The following is a 20327-nucleotide window of genomic DNA, read 5'->3' as shown; positions in this document are numbered from 1 at the left end:
GCCGTACAGAGACAAACAAAATCACAATACAATGGGAGACAGCACAGTACAGTAAACACAGCAACTCAGTACGCTCAATGCACAGTCTTGACAACATTTCCCATGCCTAGTGTCTCCATTTGTTCATGGTAAGTTTCGGCATGTATGACATTCTGACAATAACCTTAAGGAACTTTCCCAATTAATACCTTCTTATGTTTGTTGACATGCCCTCCCCTATGATGTCCTTCAGGATTTCTGGTTATTGGTATTCTACTGAGTCTCCCATCAATATTGGTGTGGCGAGCTATTGTCTGATCAGGTAGTTTAGCTTCCTAGTTCTCCAGTTTTTTTATATGTGAAAAATTCAAACATAACAATGACAGATCTACAGAGTATTAGCAAAGCTTCAGACAAGGGGACCTAGGGCTATTATACCTCCCTTCTAGTGGTCTCCCTCTCCATAATTCAGGGACCTCACAGATGTTTAGTGGGAATGGTACTAATCCTAAATTATTTTGTCCCTGAGGCATATGAGAACACACCCAGCATTCGGTTTGGTTTAAGACCTTAACCACTAAGGATGCCTGCCCAAATCCAAATTACTATTGGACTGGCACTGCTGGATGCACCTCTCTTCAACCACGGAGTCACAGTACTTGAAGATACAATATTCTTCAGACAATAGCCCCTCACACAGTCTCCGAGCTCCAGAGTTAGTAGACCTTTTCATTACCCCTGAATTAAATTTGGCAACAGGCTGTACTGATTGTTCTAATCCATCTCCACCTCATCAGTATCACTACCGGACCCAGTCTCTATCATCTGACCACCATCGCAAGAATAGAATGTCCTGGAAAGAATAAAAATAAGAAAATTCCCGGAAAAGAAGACCAGAAAACCACCACTTCATGCTGGGATAATATTGTATTTGCAACGTCCTTAGCTCAGTTGTTAATAACTGCAGTGTTTAGGTCTTCCGGAACAGGTTCTGGGGTGTCAGTCTAGGCTTTGTCTTGTACCTTCTCCGGATTGTTGACTTTTCTGCAGTGGGTGGAATGGATCCAAGTGTCTCTTTCTGCTCCTTTTAGAGATGTGGTGCTGGTCATCAACACTTGGTACGGGCCTTCCCACAGGTCTGGTAAACAACCTGAGCATAAGAAATTGCGGATCATGACATATTCCCCAGGTTCAACATTGTGATAGGTAGTGTCTGACAGTATTTTGAGTTTCTGTTGCTGCTGTCTTAGCTACTTGTTCATCTTTATGAGGTATTATTTTTTTTAATCATCCTGTGGATCTATGATCAAATGAGGTTGTCAGCCATAAAGTACATGTCTACAGATAAACCTGCTGCCCACTTTGCAGCTTCATCTGCCCTGCTTATTACCCACTGTTTCCGAGGCTTCTTCATATGTGCGGTTTTTGCACTTGATGACAGCTACCACCTTTGATAATTGTATTGCTGTTAAAAGTCCATTATGTGCTGTATGTGTGCTATTCATGTGCCTGCCACTGTCCTACAGTTTCTAAGACACCAAATGGCTCCAAAATCATGCACTACACTGAAAATGTACCTAGAGTCAGTGTATATATATATATTAGCTGATTTACCCTCTGCCAGCACACACGCTCTTCTCAATGCCAGTTGTGCTGAGTGAGGGGAACCAAGGGGTTCAGCTTCTATAACATCCTCATCTGCACCAGCATAGCAGGTACATAGTTCTCCTGTGTCAGTTTGTCTGTGACAACTCGCATCCATGTAAAAGGTAAAATCTAGTCACGTATGTCAGGTATCGCAGTAAAAGTTTGGTTCAGACATTCCATGCAATCATGCATATCAGTATTCCTGCCAAATTCACCCTCAGGAGTCTCCTCTCCTTCCACCCTGTGTGCATCTTGAGGCACATATGGTAGGTATGTAGCTGGATTTAAAGTATTGCACAGTTTAATGGTGATATTTGCAGGTGAGGAAATATGCCTAGTTTGAGCAGAATTTAACAGAGCACATTCTGCATGTGGTGTATAGACAGTTGAATCGTGTCCTAGTACTACATCCTCACTCTTACTTACCAGAAGAGCAGTTGCTGCTACACTTCTCAAACACATAGGGAGAGATCTTGCCACAATGTCCAGTTGTGCACTGTGGTATGCTACCTGCTTGCTAGCCTCACAGCCATCAGTTTCCGTACAATATAGCTCAAAAGGTTTTTCATAATCCGGTATTTCCAAAGCAGGTGCTTTAGTGAGACTCTCTTTAACCTTAAAGAATATTTGCTCTAACCCCTCTGTATGTCTATACACACTCAGGTTTTGAGGATGTGACTAATCCCTGAAATGGCAAGGCCAGAATGGAAAACCCTGGAATCCATGATCTAAAATACCCACACATCCCTAAGAAGGTACATATTTGCTGTTGGTTCTGCTGTTGTGTCCGGTCTGTGAGAGATGAAGCAACAACAGTTTAGTATCAAACACAGATGACAGAAACGAATCAGAGTGCAGCAAAAAATCGTCACCATATTTAATTAGAACAGACCCATTGCTTGGTTAGAAGGATTGTAAACATTCATGTTAGGCATGGGAGAAAATACTGGGGCTGTCAATGAACCCCTAGGGTAATCTTTTCCATGTGTATTGTACCCCCTTATAGAAAAAGGCAAAGAGATACTGACAGTCAAGATGTAGAGGAACAGAGAAGAAGGCAGTCCAAAGATCAATTACCGTAAAATGCCTGGCAGATGGTGGAATCTGCATAGGGATGACAGCTGAATTGGGCACTATGGGGAATTGGCTCTCAACTACTTTATTAATTCCCCTTAAGTCTTGGACTAATCTGTAGCCCCTCCCCACTTTCTTTTTCACTGGGACTGTTATTAGACTGTTAGCTGTGCTGGATGTACAAATTAAAATTCCTTGTAGCAACAGCCTTTCAATTACAGAATACACCCCTAATTCCAACTCTGGTTTTAATGGGTACTGTGGGATTTTTGGAGCTTGCCTCCCACATTTCAGATGAACCATTACAGAAGCTACATTTGCGATCAATCCAGTGTCCTGTCCATCATTGATCCATAGGGAACCCGGAATTTGTGAAAACATTTCCACTACCTGAGATGGACTTTTTTCTAGAACAGTAGAGTGCAGCATTAGCCTTTGTGGAGTGTCTAATATGTCCTGCACTTCATGTGCGAACTTCCCTGGCATATCCAGAAATACTCCATCAGGGGTGCAGTAAATAACACATCCCATTTTGCACAATAAATCCCTGCCCAGTAGGTTAGAAGGAGCCGCTGCAACCAAGAGAAATGAATGCTTGATATGCAGGGGCCCGATAGTACCCTCTGCAGGTTTAGTTAAAAAGTAATGTAGCACTCTTCTTGATACTCCCATAGCTGGAACAGTTTTGTTAGTAACCTCTAAATTTTAGGGGGAAGTTATTACGGACCTGGCCACCCCTGTATCTACAAGAATAGTTTGTGTTACTCCAGATACATCAACTGTCACTGTAGGTTCTTCCCTAAGATTCTCATTTAATCTAACTGGTTGTAGAATGCAGGTATGACCTAACACTTAGGGGTATATGTATCATCCTACGATTTTTTCAACTCGCCGGATATTGGTGACTTTGCATTTAAAATTTAAAGCGGCGATGGCTTGTAAAGGTAAACTTGCCTTTACAAGCCATCGCCGCTTTAAATTTTACCTGCAAAGTCGCCGATTTCCGGCGAGTTGAAAAAATCGGAGGATGATACATTTACCCCTTAGTGTTGGTTATTGTTTTCCCGCAGAACATTTGCTGCTACAATGTGTGCGGGCAGCTGATTGGAGACCTTGGATTTCTCCCTTTTTGGTTGACTCTCTTCTAGCTGTGCCAAATCTTCTATTGTCCCCATATTCCCCCTTATATTGTCTCTCTACAATTCCTTGCTATGTGTCCCTCTTTAGAGCATTTAAAATACCTCACTGTCCCTTGCTGTTTTCGTTCGCTCTAATATGTGTTGTGGGTCTGTGCTCGTGTATGTAGTCCTTACAGTGCCTGGATACTTACCATCATCAACCTTTCATTTTGTGCCTCTTTCCTCTTACCTATATTTTTGTGATGTTTCACAGCAGACTCCCTAAGGGCGTCTACCGTGATTCCCCTCCAAATAGGCAAAGAGGCTTGTACCCTGTTTTTTAGATTCTCCCTAAGACCACTCATTAGTACTACAACAGCTACCTCCCTGTGATGCACGTCATCCTTTATGTCTGATATCCCCTGTGTAGTTGGTCATTGCTGTCAGGGCTCTGGAAAAATAATCTGATGCAGTTTCACCTTCTTTTTGTTTAATAGGGAACATTTTTGCTCCAATTTACTACTACTGGAAAGTATATACCCAATTGGGAGGTTATATATTTTATATTGGTTTGATTATTCTCATCTGTTAAAGACTTATCTTCCTCCAAAATACACTCCTTAATAAACTTTTGTATGTACATATTGGAAGGAAGTTGGCTCATGAGCATTACCCAAATCTTTAACAAATTTCTGACATTTGGCCAAATCTTTTCTTGGGTCTGGGAAATCAGACATAATTGAATGAAGCTCAGATCTAGTTCATGAACAATGTATTGTTACTTGTTCTATGGGAATTACACCATCTTTGTCCGCTTTCCCATTAGGAACTGCTATTGTACAGACAGGATATAAGCCTACTAAATCACTACATTCTGGACTAATTGCTGGAAGTACTGAATAAATGTCCCCCCGCCTTTTGGTTTCTAAAACAATCTCAGCGATTTCAGCTGCTGCCCCTGCTGGTGGGACTGCTCCCTTTCCTTGTCTGCGTGGCAATTCTTGCATATTAATTGCATGTGTAATGGCTGAAATAACAGTGGGTTCTTCATCTTCTTCAGAAACATTACCTTGCATAGCACTCAAAATGGGATATAAGTTACTTATGTTATTTTATCATTTTTTGTACTGGTTGTACTTTTACCCCCATCTTCATACGGCGATGTGAATGTGCTTGCGCTCACGTCTCTTTGCTTCACAATGTTACCTTCTGCTGTGCATGCACTATCGTACCACACACTCCCTTTCTGTTGCTACAGTTTTAAATAATCAGTGTGTTTAATTATCCTTTTCAGTGACTTTATCAACCAGATTTTATTTCTAACAGTATTTTATACCTCTGGATCAAAACTGCCAACCTTAGGAAAGGGTTTCACACATTCATCGGTCATCTTGATCCACTTATCACAGTACGCTGTTGTGTACGCACCATATTGTACACTCATAATATACCTTGCCGAACCTATTATCCTTTGCTTAACCCGTACTTCATCGACCAGCTCACATGTTTGTTTAGCACCCATGTGGAAATAGATTCCTTAACGCTTCACAGTACAAAACACCCGCTAGAGAGATTTTTGTTTCCGTGGACAAATTTTGTAATCTGCGTCCACTCACTTCTCAACTCTGTACCTCTAAACAATATACGTGATTACCAGTGTACACATTGAGGTCCCTAACACAGTCACTTTCTAGTAGGAGAACGTAAATATCAACACTTTACAGCACAAAACAATATTCCGCCCTCCCCAGTGTGGCTCCTGCTAAGTACTTTAGAACTGGGAGCACTAAATATTCAATAATACCAACCTTTCCAGTGAATTTCCTCCAACAAATCCACAAGTCATAATCACAGTTGTGTATGTAATCCTGCAGTCCGATTGCTCCGCTTACAGAGCGATCGGTAAGCTCTGCGATTACTATTGGGATTGTTACGTACACCTTCGTTTTCAACGTATACCTTGTATACCAACCTTGACGTCAACTTTATACCCTGTTTTTTTCAACAGTCTTCTTATATCTTGTATCCTCAACAGTCATACACTTTTGTATTCTGTACAGAAAAATACTTTCCCACGCGTTGATAATAACTTATCAGAGATTTAAAAAAATTAATTTTACTATAAAATAAAACAGCAATATCTATCAATACAACCATTTAAACATGTGGCAATACAAGAAAATATATGCATACACTTTGCAAACAAACCATGTTAAAATCGCAAAATGACATGAAAAAGAAATAATATTTATTTCTTGTCCCTAAGTCCTCGCAAACATCCCTTAGATTACAGAAAGTGAATATTCGGTTTGGCAACACTGGATGACAAAAGGCATAGAACTATTTGCGTTCTTACTTGTATATGACGCGTCTACACCCTTTGTTGGTAAGATGAAATCAGTAGGTTTTTCAAATCCTTGAGCAATGTGGCATCGCTCGACGAGCCCCCAAATTGTAATGTTCGTATATGTTGCTATCAATAAATATTGTCTGATGCGATTAATGTGGTTCCAAAGCACAAAAGAGATTTAATAGCAAAATGAAGCAGAACACATTAATAGTGCAGCCCACAGACTGTCAATCCTGATGTCTGTTGGCAAATAGTGAGGCTGTTCCTAAATCAGGTTGCTTTTATGTGGTTAAGTTTAGAAAAAACACTGATGATGTCACAAAATATACACAGATTATACTAAGAGAGGTCTTCTTTGGTCCAGGGTTAAAGATACTCCAGTGGACTGCAGGTCATAGGGGTCATTCCATTTGATCTCTCAAAGGATGGGGTTGCTCACTCCAACTGTTGCCTACGTGTCTTCCTGCTTAAGAACCAGTTTAAACTGACACATAAGAAGAGTGCTTTTGAGTATTAATCTCATATTGCTCATAACTTGCGACTCTTTCGAAACTGGGCTAATGCTGGTGAAATAGGTTTTAATATGACACCAAGGGGCATATTCAATTCTTTGAATTTCCCGTGGCGTTAAAACTATTACCGTTATTACAGTAATAGTAAGCTGGATTTCAGCTCGCAGCTCAGGGAGCTACGTGCTGAAATCCAGTGAGAAAACTACCGTAATAACGGTATTTACGCGCACTATTACCGTAATAATGGTAATAGTGCGCGCGCCGCAAGATTTTTGGCGTTTTCGCCAACAATTGAATATGCCCCTGAATGTTTTATATTTTAGAGGACCTGAACCATAAATAAATTTACTATAATATTGTCTGTAAATAGCCTTTAATTCATTTATTAAATGGTCAAGTGTGAATTGGGACTTTTAGAAAATGTGTACTATTTACAAGTGAAAATGTGAATGTAAGTGTGTGTGTTATTAATCCATGCGATTGCATCATTACACGTGACGTACTGATCGTAATCGGATCATGAACCTATATTAATTAATTTAGCCGACTTCATCCATTTATTTGACTTCCACATTGCCTTTACTGAAATCATCTCTGCTAGCCAGTTAATTCATGGCAAACATAGTTAAAAGATGCGGAAACAGCAGTTTCCGCATCATTTAAGTGTCAAAAACTTTCCTTCAGTACTATATATTATATATAGTATACTATACTATACATAGTAGCCAGTATCTAAACTCTCTGACAGATTGACACCCAATCTATCAGCAAACTATTCTAGCTGACTGATCACTACAGAAATAAACTAAATTAAAAATAATCACAACTATTGTTTTCTATTTAAAATTCCCTATTTCACCCTGTCTAACGCTCTAGTCACTCTCTGCACTCTCTTTTAGTACAGCCAACAAGTAGCAAAGAATCGAGTTTTGTATTTTGTTTATACTCTGATCCACAAATCTCAAATGTGTTGGATTTCTCAGAATCCTAACCTCTCATCACCAATAATATATATATTTTAAAATCTGCACTCTCATCTTCAAGAAGTCATCATTTAGGGTGCTTCACAGAGCTCCATTATCACAACAGCCCTGGTATTGGACCCAGTCGATGTTTCGGTCCAATACTCGGGCCATTTTCAAGACAACTGTTGCATAAAGCAATAAAAGGACATGTATTGGGCCAAAACGTCAACCTTATATGTAAGATACTGGACTGAAATCATCATCATCAACATTTATTTATATAGCGCCAGCAAATTCCGTAGCGCTTTACAATTGGGAACAAACATTAATAAGACAATACTGGGTAATACATACAGACAGAGAGGTAAGTGAACCCTGCTCGAAAGCTTACAATCTATAGGACAATGGGAGTTAGAAACACAAGGGTATGTAATAAAGAATATATATCAGAAATGTGAGTGCCCTCTCTATCTTGAAAAAAATAAATAAATATATATAAATGTTTGTTTATATATATTCTAATTATATATATGTATTCAGCTGAGATGGGAACACACGTGAGTAGCTAGAGGCTGTGCTGCCTGTGTAAATGGCAGCACACGGCCAGCCTACAATGATGGTGGCCCAAATCATTTAATTTAAAAATAGACTAACCCACACCTGTCCCCAAGACGTCATAGGTGGGACATCAGCCTAGAAGGAAAACTCTCCGTAAGATCTATATTAATTCCGCCCCTGATTCTAGAGTTATTTTCATGACTGCTCATTATAAATTAATAAGAATATGAGGATTTCAGATCACATAACTAACTTGTGCAGAGTTTAATGTGCCACTAAATTTGTTTCTGTGGATGAGACTGCATATCCCAGTGTATTCCAAGCTTTCTCAGTTCAAGGCACTCTTAGGGTCTCCATCATTTTTTAAGGCACCCCTAAGCCAAAGTAAATACCAAGTAGTTCCTCACCTTGCTTACCACAAGTCCTGGCTGCAGCACCCCTGTGAGATCGCCGCAGCACCCCAGGGAGTGGCGTCGCACAGTTTGGGAACCACTGGCATAGCCTATTAGAATGATAGGGCTATGTAGCTGTTCCTAATTAGAGGTTTGAGCAAGCGTAAGGAAAATCTGGATTTATATAATCTTTATTTGTGTAAAATATATTTAAACTAAAATGTCATATATTGGGGGAAGCACGGTGGCTTAGTGGTTGACACTTCTGCCTTACAGCACTGGGGTCATGAGTTTGATTCCTGACTATGCCTTATCTGTCTGGAGTTTGTATATTCTCCCCATGTTTGCGTGGCTTTCCTCCGGGTGCTCCGGTTCCCTCCTACACTCCAAAAACATAGTAAAGGGTTAATTGGCTTCTATTAAATTGACCTTAGTCTCTCTCGGTCTGTGTGTATGTATGTTAGGTAATTTAGACTGTAGGCTTCAATGGGGCAAGGACTGATGTGAGTGAGTTCTCTGTACAGTGCTGCGGAGTTAGTGGTGCTGTATAAATAGATGATGATGATTGGAGTGAACAACTTTGCCTAATACTACCCAATTGTTTTATTATTAATAATCGCCAATGACCTACTAGTGTTGTAGTTTGAAATTATTACGCTCTGTGAAATATATATTTTCTGTTTTGAAGAACTTGTTTATGATAGGTGTACTGCATTTTTATTTATACAGTGAGATTTGTCAGTTTATATATATTTTATATGCATTTTTTAATAAATTGTATGATTTTATCAGCATCATTTCTTAATATCAATAATATCAACCAAAAAATATTGATATAGTGAATGAATATCGAGGAGTGTGATCAACAATTAGCGTTTTTTTGTGTTTGTTTTTAAATAGAGTATATGAAAGTGTTTTTGATTTTACAGGGTTCTGTAGAAATGTTTAGGCATGGAAATACACCAGAACTTTACATGGCTTTGTACAAGGTGTAAACCATTCTTTATTCATTATTTTAAACAGAGTGCCAAGTAAACTAATTTCCTTTCAATCTAAAAATGTAACCATATTACACTTGGATAAACGCTTCACCCAATGTCCCTTATACTCAATAGTAATATAATAGCACAGTTCATGACAAGGAAGGGATCAACATGTGATGATAATCTGTACTTTGAGGTGACTTCTTACATTTATTGACCATTCTTCAGTGGTTACCAATACTATGGAGCCCAAAAGCAAATCCTTAGGCTTGTATGTCTAATGTTATGATAGTTGTAATAAAATCTACTTCTTGCCTTCAAACAAGAATAATTAATGATATAGTCACTGATTTCATATCTTTCAACTTCAATGTTCTCAAAATCAAAATATATATTTAGAATGCTTTCATCATAATATCCTATATGTAATAATTATAGCAGGTAATATTGCAAGACAAATTCTAAGTGTCCTCGCTCATACTTGACTACTCTCCCTGAATTTCTGGAACACTCATGAGTTCTGGATAGGTCTCCTGGACTCCTGGAAAAGCAGGCCATTCTCCCGCATCCTGCCCACTTCTTATCAGAAGGGGAGGAGGGGAGCCACCTGACAAGTCGTGTCATTTTGACCACATCCCGTGGCTACATTATGCAATTTGCAATGCTCCTTCCCGCCATACTTGTAAGAGAATAAGTTGGTAACTATGTTCTTGCTGCTTCCAGTATACTGAATAGATCATACTGGAATATATTATACTGTACCAGCAGAATTTAATATAGTGCAGTGGTTCCCAAACTTTTGCAGTTTGTGACACCCTTAGAGTCTCCAAATTTTTTCAAGGCACCCCTCCAAAATAAGTACTGAGCAGCCCTGTTTTAGAAGTAGTTCGGTCAAAAAACTGTAATAAGTATTTAGGTCAGGACAGAAATACTTATTTAGTTGTATACAAAAATGCCCCCTTTGCCCCCAGGCACTCTGCCCCCTCTGCCTCCAGGCACTCTGCCCCCTCTGCCTCCAGGCACTCTGCCACCTCTGCCCTCAGGCATGCTGCCCCCTCTGCAGCCCTCTGTCACGCTGCTCCCCTCTGCTGCCCTCTGTCACGCTGAACCCCTCTGCTGCCCTCTGTCACACTGCCCCCCTCTGCTGCCATCTGTCACGCTACCCCCCTCTGCCATGCTGCCCCCCACTGCTGCCTTCTGTCCCCCTCTGCTGCCTGCTGTCCCCCTCTGCTGTCACGCTGTCCCCTCTGCAGCCCCGCTGTCCCCCTTTGCTGCCCCGCTGTCCCCCCTCTGCTGCCCTGCTGTCTCCCTCTGCTGCCCCGCTGTCTCCCTCTGCTGCCCCGCTGTCTTCCTCTGCTGCCCCGCTGTCCTGCTCTGCTGTCACGATCCTTCTCAATCTGCCCCCCTCCGCTGTCACGCTGTCCCCCTCTGCTGCCCCGCTGTCACGCTGTCCCACTCCGCTGTCACGATCCTTCTCACTCTGCCCCGCGCCAGCCATAAAAAAAAGAAAGAACACAAAAACTTACCAATCCGCGCGGCGCCGGGACCCATCAGCCTCCTCTCTCCCACAACTGTCACTGATGTCGATATTCAGTGACAGCTGTGGGAGAGAGGTGGATGCTGGGTCCCGGCGCCGCGCGGATTGGTAAGTTTTTGTTTTCTTTCTTTTTTCTATGGATGGCCTGCGGCACCCCAGTGACAGCGCTGCGGCACCCCTGGGAGCCGCAGCACACACTTTGGGAACCGCCGATATAGGGGATTTCTTTGTCTATCACAGCAAACTAAAATAAAAGATTTTCAGTTATGTACTAACATCTAAATAATCAGTATGTAAAAAATTACAGTGTAGTACAAAGTTTTTTTAATTAGTAAATTGTTGCTCAGGAAGTGTCAGGAGTGTAATTAAGTTCTAAGTTTTCAGTTTACACAAATATGTAACCAGAAATCACAAAAATTCTCTTTTCTCACTCTAGTTATAAAATTACAATTACTGAGTGGATAACTTATCTGTCAGTCATAGCTGGGTAGGGTTAGTCATGTCCAATAACTATACTGTGCCAGCAGGGAATACCAAATCCATGTTACTGGTTGTATTTTTAAATTATACCAGCAGTGTCCTCCTTCACATGTTTCCACAACAATATGACATGCTGCTGTCTAAATAGCACTGATGAGGTGGACAACAAAACAGGTCCCAGAGAGGTGGCCTATTGGTAGGAGTGGTTGCGGTAAAAGTAGAAGGCATCTTTCTTGCTGCTAAAATATTGCTGTGATATCAGCCCATCCTCAATATCACTTCTGTATTCATTTGACTGAGGGTTGGTTTCTTCATTATCAGTCTGTGCTGAAGTGATGCTGATTCTAGGACTGGCTCGGGGACTCATCAAATAAATCAGGAAGCCATGTCCAGGCTCACCAATCATCACTGAATTATCCATGCTTCCTATATCCATCAGGCCGTAGGCTTTCAGTTAGTTTTCCTGGCGGGTAATCTGAATTTGCTGATTGAAAAAAAGAAGAATAATTTTTACTGTAGTTATTATTTGAATGCATTTCACCTGCTGGCTTTCAGGCAATTCTGAGTTCTGCTGCTTCTCTTCTTCCCATTCTGTCTTCCCCAAAGATAGCTTCTTCTTTGAGGTCTTACTAGCATGTTGTGTGTGGTGTATGGAATTATTATTAGTACTAGTATAGAGTCTGAGCATTTAAGCATAATTCCACCCAAACCAGGATATTCCAGCCACAAACAAAAGGAATTTTCAAACTAAAACAGGGTCTCAAAAGATTACTTACTTGGGGTCTGGTATTCAGCCTATCCAGGAGGTTCTCCTAATGTTGTGTGAACTCCTACTGCTTTTTTTCACACAGGAGCATGCTACTGTGTGTTAGGCTGCGGGTCTGTTAACGAACTTACAGAACTAGTTGGCGGAGGTCTTCACCTTTAGCAGCCGCCTATCCCGTAGAGCTTTATGCGCTCACAGGTACTCAGATACCAGACCAGAACAGAACGGCAGCGGCAGACCAGGAGGTTGAGTAGATGGTAGCGGATGGTCAGACGTTAGCCGAGGTCAAGGGTCACAAGCAATGTAGAATGGTCAGATAACACGCCAAGGGTCAGGGTCACAGACAAAACAGCGTAATCCTGGATACAGGCCAAAGAGTCAGGGTCACAGGCAAGCAGGCAAGGTCCAAGATGCAGGCAAAGGTCACAACAGCAAATCAACAACATAGGAATCAAAAGCAGGTCAGCAACAGTGCAGAAGGGATGCTATAACTGGCAGGGAGTCTAAGCCCCCCTGCCTTAAATAGTGACTCTGACCAATCAGGGCATTGCCCTGTAACAGACCACAGGCAGCAGGTAATATAACTAATTAATTTAATCAGCCCACAGGCTGTACCAATTTCAGCGCACGTGCCCGGCTGCTCTGTATTGCCAGGGCGCGCTGATTATAATACTCGGCGTTCGGCCGTTGCCATGGCAATGGTCGGGGTCGAGAAGCAGGAAGTGATGCCCCGGTCATCATGGAGACGGCCAGAACGCCAGCACTAGGAGGTAGTGAATCGCGGCGGTGCCCGCAGCCGCTGCGGCTCCTGACAGTACCCCCCCCTTGAGGAGGGGTTAAAGGGCCCCGATTTCCTAGGAAATTGCTTGAAGAATTTCTGGACAAGCTTTTTGGCATGAAGGCGCCTTTGAAGAACCCAGGACCATTCTTCCAAACCTCGATTCTTCCATTGGACCTGACCTTGAACTCTTTTAGAATCGAAAAATTTTTGAACAACAAAGTTCTGGGGTCCATCCAGAGCCAGTGCCGGAGTACTTGAAGGCTGGAGATGTTGAGACTGGCTTGGGTATAACACTGGTTTGAGAAGGGAGCAGTGAAAGGTGTTAGGAATCCTCAAGGAGCAAGGCATTTTTAACCTGAAGGCTACAGGGTTGACTTATTTAATAATAGTGCATGGTCCAGAGAACTGAGGCCCAAGTTTCTTGCAGGGCTGTCTGAGCTTGATGTTGCATGTTGAGAGCCAGACTTTCTGTCCTACTTTGAAAGAACAGACTGTACGATGGCGGTCAGAATTTTTTTTAGAGAAAAATGAGGCTGGCCTTAAAGAGGACTGGACTTTCCTCCAAATAACCTTGAGGTCTGCAGCTGTGGAATGTATCATCGGAAGACCAGTGGATCTAAGCGAAAACAAGGAATTGGACCTGGGGTGGAACCCAAAATTACAAGTCTGAGTAGAAGAATGACATGAGTTATTATATGCAAATTCCGCCCAGGGTAACAGAGAGGACCAATTGTCATGGAATTCCGAGGTGTATAACCGTCAGAAGTGCTCCAGGGCCTGGTTAACCCCTTCAGTTTGACCGTTAGATTGATGGTGGTATACGGAAGAAAGGCTGATATTGATTCCAAGAAGGGTACAGAAAGATTTCCAGAACTGTGCAACAAACTGGGAACCATGATCAGAGACAATATCAGCAGGGAGCCCATGGAGTTGAAAAATAGGTTGAACAAAGAGAATAGCCAGATCTCGGGCACTGGGAAGTCTGGTTAATGGTATAAAATGAGACATCTTGCTAAACCGGTCTACAACCACCCATATGGTGTTATGTCCTGCAGAAGATGGGAGATCAACGATAAAGGCCATTGATAGATGTGTCCAAGGTTTCGAAGGAATGGAAAATGGAACAAGCTGGCCTGAAGGACAGTTCCTAAGGATCTTATTCCATGCACAATTTTCACAGGACAGGACAAAATTTCTAACATCTGTGGATAATAAGGGCCACCACAAGACATGAGAGAGAATTTCTACTGTTTTAAAAATTCCTGGATGCCCGGCATTCTTGTTGTCATGTGCCTCAGTAAGGACCGCTTTTCTTAGTTGGACCAGAACAAACAGACCATTCACTGTAGTGTTAGCAGGAGCTATTTTTTGAAACCTATGAAGAGTCATTCCCATGTCTTGAGTTAGTCCAGCATGGATACTTGACGATGGAATGATAGGCAGAGGTTCAGCAACTAGAACGTTGTGCAACATGAAGCTCCTAGATAGGGCATCCGTCCGGATGTTTTTAGAACCGGGTCTGTAGGTAATTATGACATTGAACCAGGTAAAGAAGAGTGCCCAGCGGGCCTTTATAGGATTCAACCGTTTGGCTGACTGGATATACTGTAGATTTTTGTGATCAGTTATCACAGAGATCACATGGATGGCCCCTTCCACCCAATGACGCCATTCTTCAAAGGCCCACTAAATGGCCAACAGCTCTCGGTTACCTACGTCATAGTTAGCTCAGTGGTAGAAAATTTACAAGAAAAATATGCACATGGATGTAAATACTTGTGGGAGAGGATGGCGCCAGCTCCGACGTCCGAGGCATCAACCTCTAGTACAAAGGGTATATCTGGATTAGGGTGTCTAAGAACCTGAGCAGAGACAAATGCCTTTTTGAGGGCTTCAAATGCGGCAACGGCCTGAGCAGGCCAATTATTTGGACCCATTCCCTTCTGGGTAAGGGCGACAATAAGGGCCACTGTATCAGAGACACCACAGATAAACCTTCTATAATAATTTGCGAAGCCCAAGAACCTCTGAACAGCTTTGAGGTTATTGGGTTGTACCCAATCCAGAATGGCCTGAACCATAGTTGGATCCATGGAGATGATGTATCCCAGAAATGACACGTTCTGCACCTCAAATTCGCACTTCTCCAACTTGGCGAAGAGATGATGCTCCCTGAGCTTTTGGAGAACTTGCTTAACATGACACCAATGAAGAGACAATGACTGGGAATATATCAGGATGTCATCCAGGTACACGACAACGAATTGGTCAAGGAATTCACGGAACACTTCATTAATAAGATCTTGACACACGGGAGGTGAGTTGCTGAGACCAAACGGCATGATCAGGTACTCGTAGTAGCCAGAATGTGTGTTGAATGCTGTTTTCCATTCATCCCCCTCTCTGATGCAGATGAGGTTGTATGCTCCGCCGAGATCGATTTTGGTAAAGACGTTGGCAACCTTTAGCTGATCAAAAAGTTTGAGATGAGGGGAAGAGGTATTCTTAACCGTGATTTGGTTGAGACTCCGGTAATCAATACAGGGCCGTAATCCACCATCTTTTTTTGATACAAAGAAGCATCCGGCTCCTACTGGGGATCTAGATGGCCTGATAAACCCTTTTTCCAGATTTTCCTTTATGTATGCCTACATGGCCTTGGTCTCGGGACCAGAGAGAATACAACCGCCCCTTGGGTAGTCTGGAACCAGGAATCAGATCAGTGGCACAATCGAAGGCGCAATGAGGAGGTAGAGAGTCAGCTGCTTTTTTAGAGAACACATCCCAAAACTCATGGTATTGAGAAGGAAGCTGCTCAGGTACTGATTGCAAGATCCGGAGGGGCAAAGTCAAACAGGACTGTGAACAATAAGGGCTCCATTGAGTAATTTCCCCTTTAACCCAATCTACTACAGGGTTATGGAGGGAAAGCCAGGGATGGCCCAGAATTAAAGGGATAGACGGGCAGTCAATGAGGAAAAAAGACAGAGTTTCAGAGTGAAGAGCACCCACGGTTAGCTGCAGCAGAGGGGCCTTATGAAGAATTTTGCTGCCAGGCAATGGACTATCATCCAGGCCACAAACTGCAATTGCGGAATTGAGCTTTACAGAAGGGATTCCGGCAGTGTGGGCAAACCCAATGTCCAGGAAGTTGCCAGCAGCACCACTGTCAATGAAGGCCGAAACGGCCACGGAATATGCACCATAAGTGACATGCGCTGGAACCAAGACAGCATTTTTTGGGGAAACGATTAGTAGGCCTAGGTGAACCTCCCCCTCGTTCCCTAGGCATGCTCTGTTCCTGATTTATTAGGACAAGAACGGGAAAAGTGGCCCTTGACGCCACAGTAGAGACAGAGGCCTTGTGACCGCCTTCTACTCTTTTCTTCAGAAGAGAGACGGTATGCCCCTAGCTGCAGTGTCCACAGATATGGGAACGGAAGCAGAACGGAAGAGAAAGATGGTGCTTCTTTTTCCGTCTTCCTCTCCTTGATCCTTCTATTGATCTTAATGGCGAGCTACATGAGGGTCTCCAGGGATGTTGGAGACTGATAATGTACCAGGGTGTCCATGATCTGATCATTCCACTCGCTGTTAGTCGACCATCAATGGAATTCAGCACAGTACTCCTCAGCAGAGCCCCGGCCTTGCTTCAAGGCCCTCAGATGAGCCTCAGTGAAGGCCACTCGATCCGGTTCATCATAGAGCAGACCCAAAGCATTGAAGAAGGCGTCCACGGACTGCATGACTGGACTTGTTGGAGCCAGACTAAAGGCCCATGACTGGGAATCACCCTGGAGGAGGGAGATGACGATCCCGACCCTCTGTTGTTCAGAGCTGGAAGACCGAGGTCTCAGACGGAAGTAGAGCTTACAGCTCTCCTTTAAATTTTGGAACCCTCTGTTCCTCTTCCTCTTGAGCAGACAGACGATATGATAATCCCTGAACCATCTGTGACAGGGTCTGAATTTGACCAGCCAGAACCTGAGCTGGAGATGGGTTGGTTCCAGTGTCATCCATCCCAAGGATTTCCTCTTGGAAATTTTTTAGGGCCGGTTATAATGTTAGGCTGACGGTCTGTTAACGAACTTACAGAACTAGTTGGTAGAGGTCTTCACCTTTAGCAGCCGCCTTTCCCGTAGAGCTTTATTCGCTCACAGGTACTCAGATGCCCCAGGACTAAATTTCAGACGTAGTGTAAGTTTGTTATACAGAACCGCAGCGGCAGGCCAGGAGGTTGAGTAGATGGTAGCTGAGGTCAGGGGTCACAAGCAATGTAGAATGGTCAGAAAACACGCCAAGAGTCACAGGAAAGGTCCAAGATGCAGGCAAAGGTCACAACGGCAAATCAACAACACAGGAATTCAGAGCAGGTCAGCAACAGTGCAGACTGGACGCTATAACTGGCAGGGAGGCTAAGCCCTCCCTGCCTTAAATAGTGACACTGACCAATCAGGGCTTTGCCTTGTAACAGACCACAGGCAGCAGGTAATATAACTAATTAATTTAATTAGCCCACAGTCTGTACCAATTTCAGCGGATGCGCCTGGCTGCTCTGTATTGCAGGGGCACGCTGATTAGAACATTCTGCGTCATGGAGACGGCCGGGACGCCAGCACTAAAAGGAAGTGAGTCGCGACGGTGCCAGCGGCCGCCACGGCTCCTGACACTGTGTGAAAAAGGTCCCTGGAGATAGGGGCAAATGCAGGATTTCAAAATGGGAGGTTTTCAAATACTTTCAGGTAAAAGCCTAAAAAGAAAATATTGGCCGCAAAAATAATAACAATTATAATGTTGATAATAAAAAGTAAATGTATGTAAATTTAATAACATATGATAAATATATTATATAAGAAAATAAGAATGAGGCATATTAACCTCTTACCAAAATAATATCTTAATACCTTGTAAAGTAATGCAACAAAATTAATACTAATCCACACCTTACATCCAAATAAGTAAAAAATATACAACTCTCAGCAGCCTAGAAACGGCAGAATTTCAAAACTAACTTACTGTTACTGCATTCACAGAAACACTAGAGCCAAAACATAGGTAAGAACCATACCCTAGAGCCAAAAGTAAGAACAGTCATGGTGACCATTTTGTTGAAACTGAAATTCATTAAAACAATCCAAGACTGCAGACAGTGTTATAGGTTTTTTTTTTGCAGGCAGGAGGAGGAGGTGCCTAGAAGCTGTTAACTCCTTTTAAACCACATAAATGTCTTAATTCAAGCTTGTGGGGGTTTGTGGCCAACTGTATGCAGCGCCCTCCTTGCTCCTGCCAACCCAGTTTATTTTTTCAGACCGTAGTGTGCTGGAGTGAGTTGAGCAGCAGCTGGCATGGAAGCCCACCAGCAAGCCTGAGTACTGAGTCCATGTTATCCTTTGTAACACGCCCTTGGTCATAATGTGCCTAATTGCCTAATAGAAATTATACTAAAATGTGAATATTTTTACATTATCTGTTAGTTTACATAAATCCAAACATTTTAATATTCTCTGTTTTTCTATTTTCATAGATATTCCTGTTGAGACGTTGAATAACATGCCACATCTCTCGCTTGTGAACGTGAAGCTGAATCCTATAAATAAGGAAAACTTGAACCTCTGCACTGTTAAATATGAACTTGCCATGTAAGCTGTAGAATATGAGTTATCAGCTTTGCATATGTGATTTCTAGATGGTAATTCAACTTGAACAGCCCTCTATTCAAATTTTAAGACTTATTCTCTGTTTTAAAATTGATTGTTTTAAATCATCGGTGTGCTTTCTTTGCAAGATTGGTGTTTGAATGTTTTGGTTATTAAGTTAAAAAGCTGCTTTAATAAAATCATTTTCAAATCACCTATTGTTGTGATTTGTTATTTCTGATAACGAGGAGTAAAGAGGACACTAGCTACTTAGCTTTCCCTTAGTCTAAAAATTAAAACTCTGGTGAAATCTAGCACTAAATCTTGCAGACAAAAATACTCTTGATAGGAAGCTTTATTTTTTCCCCTCACTATTAAATATCTATTTTATGTTTACAGCATGATAAAGTGTTTACTGGAGAAGGGGTTACCTCTGGTGAAAACATTGTTAATGATAACTCCGTCTGGGTTTACAGGCAAAGGCTTCCCCATATTTTTGCATGTGGAAGCCCATTTAGCAAGAAACTCAGAATGGTGTTAACAGAGCAAAAATATAAAATAAATGCTTTGTTCTTAGAATTATGCCATTTTAACACAAAAAGCGGTGGACCTGAAAGCCCAGTCCCATTGCAAATTTTCAGGCCAGCGTACAAGTACAGAGATTGACCCGGCAATGCAGTACGTTACTTAATTCAGAAATGCAAGAGGTTTGTGATATATTTTTCCGCCAGGATAGGGACATTGTAAATAAAAAGATCCCATAGATCTAACCTCTAGTAAAATACACATATTTTGTATCTCTACAATCAGATCACGTTGCAGAATAATTTTTTTATTTTATAAAAATTATTATATTTTTCTTTACATAATGCCCATCATTGAAAATGATTTAGTTAGCATTACAAATCTCCTTCTGTATTGATTAAATATATAAACTTAGTGATCACTTTAATTGGCACATCTATCTAGTATTTTGTAGGACCCCTTTTGCTCCCAGAACAGCTTTAATTATTGGTTGCATGGATTGAACAAGGTGCTGGAAACATTCTTTAGAGTTTGGGGTCCATGTTGACACGAAGTCTGCTTTGTGACACAGCACGTTACCCTCCTGGAAGTAGCCATTAGAAGATGGGTAGACTGTGGCCATAAAAGGATGCACATGGTCATAAACAATACTTGGGCTGTGACATTTAAATGATGCTCAATTGGTATTAAGGGGCCTAGAAAACAGTACACTACCAGCCAGCACCATTGACACACGGAAAGATGCATCCATGAATTCATGAATTTACGTTAAATTCTGACCTTACCATCTGCATGTCGCAGCAGAATTCGAGTCCTGTCAGACCAGGTGACGTTTTTCAACTGTCCAATTTTGGTGAGCCTGTGCACAATTGTAGCCTCAATTTTCCTGTTCCTAGCTGGAAAATTCACTGTTGTAACGCATTGTTATTTGAGTTATTGTTGGCTTCCTTTCATTTTGAACTAGTCTGGTCCTTCTCTTCTGACCACTCCGACTAACAAGGTGTTTTCTCCCACAGAGCTGCTG

At 42.1% G+C, this 20327-nt stretch overlaps 1 protein-coding gene across 1 annotated transcript in view; it reads left to right on the top strand.

Moving 5' to 3' along the window:
• The window catches only part of LRRC20 (leucine rich repeat containing 20), a 373282-nt gene extending 354290 nt beyond the window's left edge, over positions 1-18992 (top strand). The window contains exon 5 of the mRNA XM_075216594.1: positions 18667-18992. Within this exon, the coding sequence (XP_075072695.1) occupies positions 18667-18785 (119 nt within the window). The 3' untranslated portion in view covers positions 18786-18992. The remainder of the gene's footprint in view (positions 1-18666) is intronic.
• Positions 18993-20327: the final 1335 nt, after the last annotated feature.

This window comes from Mixophyes fleayi, chromosome 6 (genome assembly GCF_038048845.1).
Source record: "Mixophyes fleayi isolate aMixFle1 chromosome 6, aMixFle1.hap1, whole genome shotgun sequence".
NCBI classification, from domain to species: domain Eukaryota; kingdom Metazoa; phylum Chordata; class Amphibia; order Anura; family Limnodynastidae; genus Mixophyes; species Mixophyes fleayi.
Note: the sequence above shows the minus strand (reverse complement) of the source record. Positions and strands in the feature narration are given on the sequence as shown.